The sequence below is a fragment of the Ipomoea triloba genome, chromosome 12 (assembly GCF_003576645.1).
Source record: "Ipomoea triloba cultivar NCNSP0323 chromosome 12, ASM357664v1".
NCBI lineage: Eukaryota > Viridiplantae > Streptophyta > Magnoliopsida > Solanales > Convolvulaceae > Ipomoea > Ipomoea triloba.
The window spans coordinates 9,563,121-9,577,739 of NC_044927.1; the positions used below are offsets into that span (position 1 = coordinate 9,563,121).

At 31.4% G+C, this 14,619-nt stretch overlaps 1 protein-coding gene and 1 non-coding gene across 2 annotated transcripts; one reads left to right on the forward strand and one right to left on the reverse strand.

Moving 5' to 3' along the window:
• The first annotated feature begins 6,113 nt into the window (after positions 1-6,113).
• Positions 6,114-7,958, forward strand: LOC115999935 (UPF0098 protein CPn_0877/CP_0992/CPj0877/CpB0906). Its single transcript, XM_031239891.1, has 2 exons — positions 6,114-6,644; positions 7,697-7,958. Exons 1-2 carry the CDS (start codon positions 6,210-6,212, stop codon positions 7,769-7,771), a joined length of 510 nt encoding a protein of 169 aa, XP_031095751.1. The 5' UTR covers positions 6,114-6,209; the 3' UTR covers positions 7,772-7,958.
• Positions 7,959-14,267: 6,309 nt separating this feature from the next.
• On the reverse strand, positions 14,268-14,339 carry TRNAK-UUU. Its single transcript has one exon. It is a non-coding gene; the product is annotated as a tRNA-Lys (tRNA).
• Positions 14,340-14,619: the final 280 nt, after the last annotated feature.

Genomic DNA, 14,619 nt, shown 5'->3' on the forward strand with positions numbered 1-14,619 from the left:
TAAAAGTGTGTGTATATATATATATATATATATATATATATATATATATATATATATATATATATATATATATATATATATATAATGAGACAATATCTTTCCGTGAGATTATGAGACACAGCATGGATGCATACAGTATACTCCATGAATGCACACAAATTAGAGCGTGTACAATTTGGTCAACATGAGTATACACAATATAATGTGTGTGCATTCCTGTAGTAGATCATGTGTATTCATGTTGTGTCTCACAGTTTCACGAAAAGATGTCTCACTAGAACATTATCCTATATATATATATATATATATATATATATATATATATATATATATATATATATATATATATATATAAGTGAAATTGACGCCTAAGCCACTTACTTAGCGTATATAGATGTGATATTGACTTTTGAACTTAATTGCTAGGTTCGACAAAATCACTCTAACAGTTTATGAACTAGTTCAGTTAGTAGTTCAGAACCCAATTGCCAGAAATCAAACATACACAAGAAACAGTAACGACACAGGCAATTTGGTAACCCAGTTCGGAAACACAGTTCCTACATCTGGGGGGCTTCACTCTGGTTTCCTAACTCTTCATTGAATCAACGTTAAGAAGTGTACCAACAATACAACTAATCCACGCGGCAAACTCTTGGATCTTCATCAAATCTTCATCATTCGAGTTCTACCTTGAAGAGTTGTCAAGTACGTGATCTCCGGATTTCCTTGCGTTGAGGCACTTCCTCAACAGCAGCACACAATGCTTGACCAGAGTAAGTTCTTGCCCATCTTCTCCTAATGAGAGTTTCGATCTTGAATCAAAGGTAGGCTTTGTCAAGATATCGTTTAAGCTCAATCAGAGTATGCTCTGTGGATGAATCTCTGTAATCTCAACAACCCCATCGATAGAGATGACCTTCATATTTTATAGCTGCTGGAATCTTGATGCAGTTGTAACTGAATAACTGCTTTTGAACTACTAGACTGTACCCGTGTAATTCCTTGTTCAGAGTAAGATCTTCATTATCTTGAAGTCTTCAGTCTTCGAGTCAACTGAACCATTTGTTGCACTAGTATAGACTCTAACTAAACTAAGTACAAACAAGACTTAGAACTCCTTAAGCTGAACTACCTTTTGATCTATAAGTAGAGTAATTGATTGCCATGAAACTTAAAACAACCAGGGACATATTAACAATCTCCCCCTTTGTGTAAGTTTCTTGGCAATATAGTAGTCTACTTTGAACAATAACTTCTAAAACAAAAAAAAGATAGTTCAGAGACCGAAAGACTTATGTATTTAAACCATAACAAAACATTCATTTCAACAAACCAACTTGACCCTATTGACAAATTTATTACAGCTGCCAATTACAAGAGATAATGTCTTCATAAAAGTAGCATCTAGGGTCTTTAAGTTTGAGATGGATTTAATGCACTTGAATTTTTGTTATTTATGGACTAGTTATCTCAAAAGTATTGTTGCATTCTATATCAATATTTCATTACTTGTCAAAAAATGACAGTTTGACTATGTGTATCAACATAGTTGAAAACTCTCGGTCACATGCACAAAATAGATGTGGAAACAATCTAGCTACAATACATGATTGTAACGTCTCAATCTATACAATTTTCACAACCCCTAAAAGGGTTTTAAAAGTTTACTAGATGCAAATATTGTAGTGTTCGTGTAGCCCATATTTCAATAATTTGTAGTTTATTTAGACTCTTTTCTCTTCCATGTATAAACAAAAAGTTGCAAACTCTTTTTTTTATAAACTCAAAATATTGAGTTCAGAAAGTGAGTAATAAACTCATTGTTCTAGATCTCTCTCAAACCAAGACAAAAAAAATGCAATCTTGGTGTGAAAATTTAGTGCAAGCCAACAAATAACCATGGTGATTACAATGCATACTAAAAATGGGTTGTTGGATTTATTTTTATAATAATTATAATTAAATTATTTCTCTTTTTCCCATAATTTTTTAGTAATAATATACTTACATAAATCATATTACATATTGATTTTTTTTAAGATAATTGTAGACAAACGAGTCATATATTATTTAATTAATTGAGTAATACTTTTGCACTAATCTTATAATCAAATAAATGTACACTTTCAAATATTAGAATTGTTTGTTTGTTCGAATTCAAACAATGATAACATCAGAAAACATAATCGATCTAATACATTTCATCAATTGCACTATATAATATTCGTTATAATTTATATAATTGTATATCGATCCAAATATTCTTAATGGTTTCTGTTACAAACGTTGCAGCTCGCTTTATGGCACCACTTAATGGACAAATTACGAGCCATAATGTCTTGCACCATTATTTTCCTAATGGAAAATGTTATATTATCCCACTTGTTGCAAGACAATACTCAAAGAAACAAAAACATTAACTATAGAGATATGTTCTCTTAATACAAGTAGTATCTACTATAATCACAATATAATGTAACTTGTTCTCTAAGTACATTATGTGGTAACCAGAAACTTAATGGATAAACCTTATGTTTATTCCAGGTCTAAAACATATATATTTTCTCAACAAAACATGCGCACAATACAATAATAAGAAAATGAATGCTTTAAGAATTTTCATATAATAACTGAATGTATACAAATTTTACAAAGTGGGCGCAAGTCCCATTTTCTCAACAAAATCCCTAAACATTTGAATGCACAAACACATCACAACCTGTGTTAATAACATGAATACACAGAACTCATCCTCCTAAACATTTGAATGCACAAACACATCACAACATGTGTTACTAACATGAATACACAGAACTGTTGCCTAGAATATACAAAATGATTGTCTGGAACACACAGAACGATTACCTAGAATACACAGAATATTAACATAAATACAGAGACCGACCGAAACAGGAAACGTGATTTCCAAAAAAAGGAACGATTAATTTACAATGCACCGTGCACCACGGTTATATCACCCTAATTACATACGGAGTATTTGTTTTCGCATTGAAAAATTGAAAATGGATAGAAATGAAAATATGGGCTAGGCTCATCCCAATAGGTCGGCCCAAGAATGACCCAAGTGTTGCTATATGTGGGCTGGAATAGCACAACTTGTATACGGGGCCATGTAGGGCCACCTTCCATGAGGTTGCATTGTGGATCTTAATGTATGTGTATGCATTTTATATTGTGAATTTTTTGTAACTTGTATTATTAAATTTTGTACATTAAGAGTATGAAGCTTTGTACATAAAACAATTTAGTAATTGTATCTTATGTTATGAATTGTTGTGTCTTATGTTGTGAAATTTTGTACTTATAGACACAAATTATGTACCTAGGTCAGATTTAAAAGAAAAGTAAATATATAAAATATGTGCTTTGTGTTGTATTTTTTGTATCTTGTGTTATGAAATTTTATACCTTACGAGTATAAATTATGTACCTCGTCGTTTGATCTAGGGTCCATAATGCTATATGGACACTATCCATGATATATTGATATAAATTGCCCACATCAATTGTTATATTATAGACTAGACTCCACCTTACATTATAGATTCTATTCTAAAACAACATTCAGATTTTTTGTTTGCAATTAATATATTATGTACTTAATAAATTTATGTAAATATTACAAATAATATGTCATGTGTTTACGGTTAATCTATAATTTGCCTTTGATTTATTCACTCGCATATAATCTACGGAGTACTAATTACATAGACATAATCTATAAATTATGTTAGATTGTTAGATTATTGTTCACAATACAATGTGGCCCTGGTTAATGGTATAATTTGCCTTGTAGTTGGGATTTGCAGTGCAACTATGGGCTTTATGGATAAATTATTGTGTGGACCATAATTCACATAGTTGTGTGGATTAGGAATATAAAGTACATTTTTATTATACTAAAAGTACATTATGTTTGTATTGAAGGTCAGTACAAAAATAATGTACTTTAACATAATGTACTTTATGCACAAAAATAATGTATTTTTAGTATAACAAATGTATCTTATATTCATGGTCCACATAACTGTGTGAACCATCTATGAAGTGCAGTATAGCAATCTCTTCCATTTGATAAAAGCCCATTCCTGCAGAGTAGGGGTGAGCATAATTACCGAAAAATCGATAAAATCGATAACTGATAACCGAACCGACCGAAAATTTTGATTATTGGTTATAAGGTCAAAAAAAATTTCGATTATTCGACTATTCGGTTATTTTTTCGGTTATCATGCACTAAAAACCGCGGTCACCGAATAACCGACACTATACATGCATATATACATACATACATATATATATATATATATATATATATATATATATATATATTAGTAAACCAGTAGGCAGTAAAGGTAGTGCCGCACTATGAAGATTGACAGTATGAATTTATGATTGTAAAATTGTATGGCTTTAACTTCTATTTTTTTTACGTGAATTATGAAGATTGAAGATTATGAACTATGAAGTTCATACTGTGTATGTGCTTAATTCCTTAATGTGAACAGTATGAAGTATTAGGTTATGAACAATTTATTGTGAATCATATGAAGTATTAAATATGAATTATAAAATTATTATTATATATTTAGGCAGTATTAAATATAAATTATAAAATTTTATATATTTACGTAATTCATTGTCGATTTTTTGGTTACCGAAATAACCGTCCGAAACCGACACAATCGGTTTCGGTTTGTTATATGTGTATGCTCGGTCGGTTCAGTCGGTTACGTAGTATTAAAAAATTCGATCGATTATTCTGTTATCGGTCGGTTATTAACCGTAACCGACCGAGGCTCACCACTACAGCAGAGAAAGCCCATAAGCGAAGCTTTGTTTATTTTAATATCAATTTCATTTCATTTTATTGTCCTAAATTGATTGGTGAGTTGGTGATAATTTATTTTTAATCTTTTTTATTACAATTTCATTTTGATCCTAATATTATTGTGGCATGATCATTTTTTATTCTTTATTAACAATCGTTTAAATTTCGTAAAATATAAGGATTTTTTAATTTTAAATTATATTTTTATTTTTAAAAAATAAAAATATAATAAATCAACTCATTTTGTATAAAATAAAATATCAAATTTTCATTATATTTTATGACATTTTAATGATTTTGTTAACTGTAGATAAAAAGTGGTCATGCAATATTAGGAACCAATAAACTAATATACTTGAAAAATTCACACCCCTAAAACCTTAATGCTGCATCCCTTTTCTCTCTAAAACCAAACGTCTTTCTCTGCTGCTCAACTTCGGCTTCCACCACTGGCCTCCGGGCGGAGCTCTAATGGAGCTTTGAGCCGGCGGTTCTGGTCACCTTCTACGTTTGTTCTCCCTCTTCTTCCGCCTTGACCACCGTCACAGCTCTGTCAGCCTCCGACCACCGCCACATATCTTCTTCTTCCGTTTTCTCTCCCTTTGAATAAAATAATAGTAGGTAGGTATTTGAGGTTTGTGTTGGTAATCTTGAACTCCCAACCCTACTTTGACTTTACCCACTTTTTATTTTCTTTATTATTGTGTTTTCCTCTCGTTACTTTCACGAGCATTTTTCCTCTCGTTACTTTCACGAGTTTTTCATTTTCATTAGCATAAATCGTTTAGTTTGGTTTCGACAAGTGTGGATCTTATCCTGGGCAACAAGCAAAAAAGAATGATGACGAAAACTCAAATCTTTGATGATGAAGCTTTAAACTCCCTTAAGGAACATAGCTTCCTAGTTATGAAATAGTCTGCGATTCAAGTTTTCTATAGCATAGTTAGAAAAGTTGTTTCTATGTCTGCTCTGTAAAGAATGGTTTACCATTTCATTGATCGATGTAAACGTTTTATGTTATGAATTAATGGAATAGCTACGTTTATCTTTAAAAAAATAAATTAATATACTTGACCAAAAAAAACAATAGATTAACTTACGAACTGGCAAGTGGCAATTGGCAAACACAGATTTGATCTACAACTCTCCACGTACATGAAACGTGTGAATTCCTGAACCTTCTCGTACTAAGATGAATTTTTTTCCGCGCTCGCGAATGGCATCTGCCCGCTCGCTCAACGATTTATATCCACTCCATGAGAAGATTCAACATCATCCAAAACCTCACAAATCTCACTCAGCTATTTCATCGAACAGTTGGACGGCATAACCCCAATATCAGACTTAACCTACAATGGCAGCTAATGCAAGTGATGAGTTCAGGCTGGTGTCGCCGAGCATCAGCCACGAAGGCAGGTTACCCAGAAAATACACGGATGAAGGTCAAGGCGCCAAGATGAAATTGTCGCCGCCTTTGGAGTGGTACAATTTGCCGGAGGGAACGAAGAGCTTGGCGTTAGTGGTGCAGGACATTGATGCCCCGGATCCCGAAGCACCCATCGTGCCGTGGGTGGTTTGGGTGGTGACGAATATTCCCCCCACGCTGAAGGGGTTGCCGGAGGGGTTTTCCGGCAAAGGCGAGGAATTGGGCGGCGAGTATGCGCAGATTAAGGAAGGGCAGAACGACGAGAAGGTCCCCGGGTGGCGCGTGCCTAAGTTGCCTACGCATGGACATCGGATCGAGTTTCGGCTTTTTGCCCTTGATGATGGGCTCAATCTTGGTAATAAGGTACCTTAACTCATCAACCCACCTATCCTTTTATTCATTTTGTTTCAATTAAAGTGTTATTCTTGTGCTAAGGATCTTGTAGTTCGGTGAAATCAAACCCTTCCCTTTATACGGGAGGTGGTGGGTTCGAGTCTCCCTCAGTGGAGTCAATACTGACTCTTGTGCTTCAATAGGTTGAGAAAGTAGTTATGAACAGAGATACTGCATTATAATAGAGTTAGTAGTATTCCAAAAAAAAAAAAAAAGTGTTATTCTTGTTATCTAACTATAACATCATTATTCTTTTTCATAAGGAATGTCATAAAGTTGTTAAACTCTCAAAAAATATTATTTAGACTTACTCCAAGAAGAAAGTATAGTTATCAAACTCCGAAATAACTTACAAAATCTAAAATTTAAATTTAAATTTTATAAAAATTTAAAGAATCAAAATACAATTTCACAATTTTTTTTAATTTTATAAAAAAAGATACGAGTAGTTAATTAGTCATCTAGTCTGCCGTGGTCCTAAAACACCGATTACGATGAAATAGTTGACGGTCGCCTAAAACACCGATTACGATGAAAATTTAGAGTTTAGATTGTCGGAATTTGATTTAATAACACCAATTACAATGAAATAGTTGATCGGTTGACTAAAACACCGATTACGATGAAAATTTAGACTGTCGGAATTTGATTTAATAACACCAATTACAATGAAATAGTTGATCGGTTGACTAAAACACCGATTACGATGAAAATTTAGACTGTCGGAATTTTTTTTATAAAAAAAATAGAGCAATAGTTAATCAGTCATCTAGTCCGCCGTGGTCTGGCACAATAATTTAGTCTTGCTAAGACTAAATTAAATAATAACTCTTGTATTTATATTTAATAACTCTTGTATTTATATTGGTAGGACAAATTATGACAATAAAAATGACAAAACAAACTAATACTCAAGGATTAAATCTATAACTTGTATTTAAATTTAAATTATACATAAAACTATGCATTTAAATTTTATGTTTATTTATATTATATGTTGAATAAATATGAGATTTTGGCAGCCGACAAAGGACAAGCTTCTAGAGGCGGTGGAGGGGCATACGCTTGCAGAAGCGGTTCTGATCGCCAAGCTCTGAAATGCTCCTTCTTTTTATGGGAGTGCCACACTGTTTTACTGTTTTGCTTTTCTTTATTTCTTTAAGAATGTATGTGAAATTAAAGTGCGATAAACACAAAGGGACTATAATGCATGTTTTCTTGTTATCTTTCTAGTTTTGTGTGTGTGGGTATATGATATGTTTGAGTGGTGTTGGTGACTTTGAATAACGTGTTGGGAGTCTGTTCTAGAAATTATGATAACATTCCCATTTTTTCACCATACGCCACAACACTAAAATGGGAACCCGACGCTTGTCAAAACTGAAATAGGAATTTAATTAATTCCAACATTATATTGTGGAGAAAAATACTAAGATCAGATCCAGTTGCCTGTTAAATTTGACAAATAAAATGCATTATAGTCTGAGTCGGCAACTGCATGTACAATCACAATTCACAAATGATCTTACTAGTTACGGGTCTGTTCAATTTTTGTTATTTGATAGAGTGTAATTTTGAATTTGGAGGGCCAATCACAATTTAGGCCCTTTTTTTTTTTTTTTTAGTACATTTAGGCCCTTTTNAACACAAAGGGACTATAATGCATGTTTTCTTGTTATCTTTCTAGTTTTGTGTGTGTGGGTATATGATATGTTTGAGTGGTGTTGGTGACTTTGAATAACGTGTTGGGAGTCTGTTCTAGAAATTATGATAACATTCCCATTTTTTCACCATACGCCACAACACTAAAATGGGAACCCGACGCTTGTCAAAACTGAAATAGGAATTTAATTAATTCCAACATTATATTGTGGAGAAAAATACTAAGATCAGATCCAGTTGCCTGTTAAATTTGACAAATAAAATGCATTATAGTCTGAGTCGGCAACTGCATGTACAATCACAATTCACAAATGATCTTACTAGTTACGGGTCTGTTCAATTTTTGTTATTTGATAGAGTGTAATTTTGAATTTGGAGGGCCAATCACAATTTAGGCCCTTTTTTTTTTTTTTTTAGTACATTTAGGCCCTTTTTGTTTGATTGAGTGTGTAATTTTGCATTTGGAGGACCAATCACAATTTAGCCCCGCGCGGCCCGGGACTAGGGATAGCAAGCAATTTGTTCCAACGGATATGATTCCCGCTTTGGTTAGGACGGGAATGGGAAAAAGTTTTAAAAACAAATAGGATTTTCCATGTGCGATGCACGGAATGGATTTATTATAACTGCATTGAGGAAGGAAAGAAAATTAATGACTGCATTTTATAGAAAATAGAGTTGGCGCATATAGGCTATTAGAAAAATAAATTTACGTACTCACCATTAAATTTCGAATGAATTGGATTAAATGTTGAAAAGTCAACAGTTATTTACAATGCCGACTCATTTTCTTTAAAAAAAAAAATAAAAGGATAAGTATTTAGACGATACTTAGAGAATGATTCGTACTTTAAAAAAATATTTTTTTATTGAGAATTCTATTACTACATTTTAATTTACAATTGTAGTATGAATAAGAATTATATTAACATATTTTACAATATTACCTAAACCTTAATAGTATAGGAGTGTTTTGGGTGTGAAGTTAAAATGGAGGATTTTGTTTTTATTAATAGTATAGATTGCGTTGCAGTGAAATATATGTACTTTATTATTACGATTAGTAATGTTAATCTAAAATTGTATTACGAATAGGAAATTAAAAAAGAATATATTTTATTAGGAATTCTAATACCACATTTTCATTTAAAATTGTAGTACGAATAAAAATTGTATTAACATATTTTACAATATTACGTAAATCCTAGTAATATAGAAGTGCTTTGGGTGGGAATAGGAGATTAAAATGAATATATTTTATTACGAATTTTATTAACACATTTTAATTTGCAATTGTAGTACGAAAAAGAATTGTATTAACATATTTTACAATATTACGTAAATCTTAGTAGTATAGAGTGTTTTGGGCTTGAAGTTAAAATGGTGAATTTTGTTTTTATTAATAGTATAGATTGCGTTGTAGAGAATTTCATGTTTTGTATTGTTACGATTAGTAATTTTAATCTAGAATTGTATTACGAATAGGAAATTAATACAGTATATTTTATTAGGAATTCTATTACCACATTTTAGTTTACAATTGTAGTACGAATTAGAGTTGTATTAACATATTTTACAATATTACGTAAACCTTAGTAGTATAGGAGTGTTTTGGACGGAAAGTTAAAATGAAGGATTTTGTTTTTATTAATAGTATTGATTTCATTGTAGAGAATTATTTGTTCTGTATTATTATAATTAGTAATTTTAATCTAGAATTGTATTACGAATAGGAGATCAAAAATTAATATATTTTATTACGAATTCTATTACCACATTTTAATTTACAATTGTAATATGAATAAGTATTGTATTAACATATTTTACAATATCATGTAAACCTTAGTAGTATAGACTATAGAGTGTTTTGGGCGGGAAGTTAAAATGATGGATTTTGTTTTTATTAATAGTATAGATATAGATTGCATTGCATGGAATTATATGTACAGTATTATTACGATTAGTAATTTTAATCTAGAATTGTATTACGAATAGGGGAGTAAAAAAGAATATATTTTATTAGGAATTCTATTACCACATTTTAATTTACAATTGTAGTACGAATAGAAATTGTATTAACATATTTAACAATATTACGCAAACCATAATAAAATAGAAGTGTTGTGGGCGGGAATACAATGGAGGATTTTGTTTTTATTAATAGTAAAGATTGCGTTGCAGAGAATTACATGTACTGTATTACTATGATTAGTAATTTTAATATGGAACTGTATTACGAATAGGTGAGTAAAAAATATATTTTTTATTACGAATTCTATTACCACATTTTAATATACAATTGTAATACGAATAGGAATTGTATTAACATAACCCAATGGAGTAGCTCAAGTGGCAAGTGAGCTCTATTTGTGAGGAAGAATTTCGGGAGAACGCGAGTTTGATTACCACAAGTCACGATTTCGGACTATTAAATGGACGGAGAAAGACCCGTTTAACCAATTGTATTATGAATTGGAAATTAAAAAAGAATATATTTTATTATGAATTATAGGAGTGTTTTGGGCGGGAAATTAAAATGGAGGATTTTGTTTTTATTAATAGTATAGATATAGATTGCGTTGTAGAGAATTACATGTACTGTATTATTACGAGTAGTAATTTAATCTAGAATTGTATTAAGAATAGGAAATTAAAAAGGAATATATTTTATTAGGAATTCTATTACCACATTTTAATTTATAATTGTAGTACGAATAAAAATTGCTAAAGACCTTGTGGTTTAGTGGCACCTGGTGTTTTGGTTTACACTTTCACATAGATGATGGGAGTGGTTCGAGCCTTAGTGGAGGCAATACCACATTATAACAGAACCCGTAGTACTCAAACATATTTTTATATATCACCTAAACCTTAGGAGTATGGATTTTGTTTTTATTAATAGTATAGATTATTATTATTATTATTATTATTATTATTATTATTATTATTATTATTATTATTATTATTATTATTATAAATTATCATAGAAGGGCATTTTAGTCTTTATATCATTTATTCCCTTTAAATTTTCAGTAATTCTAATCATGCCTATCGATCAAACAATGTAATTTAAATTCATACTTTATTCCTACCTTATATTTTTCTTACGGAATTACAATTCCTTCCTTCCAATCAAACCCGGTAAAAGTGTGAATCAGAAATTCAGAATCCCTACTTCTAAACTTCTTTCCCCAAAAGGTTGAATCCCCAACGCCAAGGGCACCCCACGCCCCGGCCCGAAAAAACATCCGAGAGGATGTAAATCATGGTAACTCAACTAAATCACAAAGGCTAGACTTTTGCTCACTGCGCACAAGAAACCCCCCTCACTTTGAGAGGTTGCTCCACATTGTCGCGGGTGATATTTATGTCACGGTGTTAAGAATGTTGTACATTGTGCTAAAAAATGTTAAATACATTAACTTTCCTTATACCGAAATGCTCTTGTGCAACCAAAGCTACCATCCGTCTCCTATTTAAGGCATATGTTACTAAGTATATCAACACACCCCAATTAATAGTGATAATATATATCATATATATCACAAACGGAAAATGTCAATTTTTTTTTGACAATAAAAATGTCAATTTTTAAATCAATAATAATGTATTATGAATAGAGTTTCAGTAAGGAGAATATTTCAAAATAAATAATGACTAAATTGGAATAGAAATGGTGCAGTGGTATAACATTTATCAAGCCAATTAATACAAATTTTAAAACTAAGGGTCACACCTGTGTGAGACCGCCTCACGGATCCTTATTCGTGAGACGTGTCGGGTTGGGTCAAGACACCATGCAAATGTCATACTTATATGTGCAAATGTCATACTTATATGCTCAAATATAACACTAATCAAGAATACAATTTTTGTTACTTATTAGAGAAAAAGTAATACATTTTTCATAATAAGTAATGTTGACAAGTGCCCCTTACTTATAAGGGCAAATATAATACTTTCGTGGAAAAATGTAATACTTTTAAATCAAAATGTAAAAGTATTGTATTTTCCCTTAAAAGTATTACATTTACCTTTATAAGTAACAAAAATTTTATTCCTGATTAGTATTACATTTGAGCGTATAAGTATGACATTTGTACATAAAAGTGTTACATTTGCATCTTGACCCGACCCGACCCGCCTCATGGTGAGACGGTCTCACACGTTTTTGCCTAAAACTAATACTTTAAGAAGCACTTTATGTAATTTTGTCATAGCCAGGAATTGAATAATCGGATATTTAATTACAAATAAATACTACCCCTCCGTCCCATTCTGTTTGTCTGGTTCGATTAATGAAGTTTGACTAAAATTATTTTTAATTGATGATAAAAAGTACTCCCTCTGACCCATTTTATCATCTGTGATCATAATAAACAATTTGTGGCAGCAGGGTGTGGTCTATTAAATTGTATCCAAAATCCGCAAGTAGTTGAAGCAATGGCGTTGAAGGGGGTTTTAATGTTTGTGCTCATAAATTAGCTAGAAGTGCTAGATTGAGTTATGCTAGCTTTTGGTCCTGAGTACTGGAGTGATGCTCGGCCTGATTGTATTCGTGATCATTTCATTAATTAATGAATTGCGTTATTTGATAGAAAAAAAAGTTTTTTTTTAAAACTATAAAAGTTATTTTTAATTCAATTTTTCATAATACTTAGTTTAGTATTAGTATATAAAATTTATATATTTAGAAACTACATTAAAAGTACTATTAAACACAAAAATTTAAATTTAAAAATAATTTAAAATTACTAAAGTAAATAAAAACATCAATGAATAAAGAGTTTGGTTGATTAATAAATAGAAACAAAAATAGGCAAAATGGGACCGGACTATTGAATACGCACATTAGGCGTCATACTTTGCACAATAAACTTTATTGATGCTAGTCCCCCTCCCACTCATATACACTTCAACCTTTAGGATTATGACACCTATTTTAAGTTTATAAAAATATTAGTTTTCATCAATTAAACCCCCAAAAGAAAATGGCAAATTATATCGTGATCAAGGTGCACAATGCATTGTGCACTCCGTACCAAAATGTTAGGAGATGAGTTCTGTGTATTCTAGGCAATCGTTCTGTGTATTTTAAACAATCATTCTGTGTATTCTAGACCACCGTTCTGTGTATTCATGTTAGTAACACAAGTTGTGATGTGTTTGTGCATTCGAATGTTTAGAAGGATGAGTTCTGGATATTTTGTGTCAATATTCAGTATATTCTAGGCAACCGTTCAGTGTATTCATGTTATTAACACATGTTATGATGTGTTTGTGCATTCGAATGTTAGGAGGATGAGTTCTGTGTATTTTGTGTCAATATTCTGTGTATTCTAGGCAACTGTTTTGTGTATTCATGTTAGTAACATTCGAATGTTAGGAGGATGAGTTCTGTATATTTTTTGTCAATATTCTGTGTATTCTAGGCAACCATTTTGTGTATTCTAGGTAACCGTTCTATATATTCATGTTAGTAACACAGGTTGTCATGTGTTTGTGCATTCGAATGTTAGGATACACAGAATATAAGCCCAAGTATTATCTCTTATGTTCCATGTTTTCCAAATTTCACAATGTTGTTTAAATATTCATATTTTGTCGTGTGTGTTTTCGTGATCTGATGAACTTGTGTGTGTTTTTTGTTATTGCTTCTTCGTCACTGTTGTTGTTGTTGTTCAAATTACAGTTATATTTTAATTTTAAAAAAAAAAACTGTAAAACCCATAACAATACCGCTCGTTTCGGACTAGGGTCCACAGCATAACGATCCAAAGAAAAGAGACAAGGGGGAAAAAATGGAAAAATATGTGGACTCTGTACTGGGCCAAATATCGTTTTAGCACTACGGTCCGGCTGATAATAAACCCAAAACGTGCTATTACCAATTGGGCTGGGATCCGTGAAAAAGGGGCAAAAAACATCCACCGCCGTCTGTGGGGATCGAACCCACGACCACGTGGTTAAAAGCCACGCGCTCTACCACTGAGCTAAGACGGCAACTTGATGTTAAATTATATATAAAGTATATAACAACTGAAAGAGATAACAAATTAACTAAATGCAAATAGCAAAATAAGGTTTTAAAATATCACTACATTATAACAGAGTCAATAATACTCAAAAAAATATCACTAAGAATATGTTCAGCTCACGGAATAAATTTTGAAAAATTATAAAATGTATTCTTTAGGAGATGAAATAAGAAAAAAATAAAATATAAATAATATTATATTGTTTGGTTTGTTGAAAGAGTAGAAAATAGAAATACAATAAACAT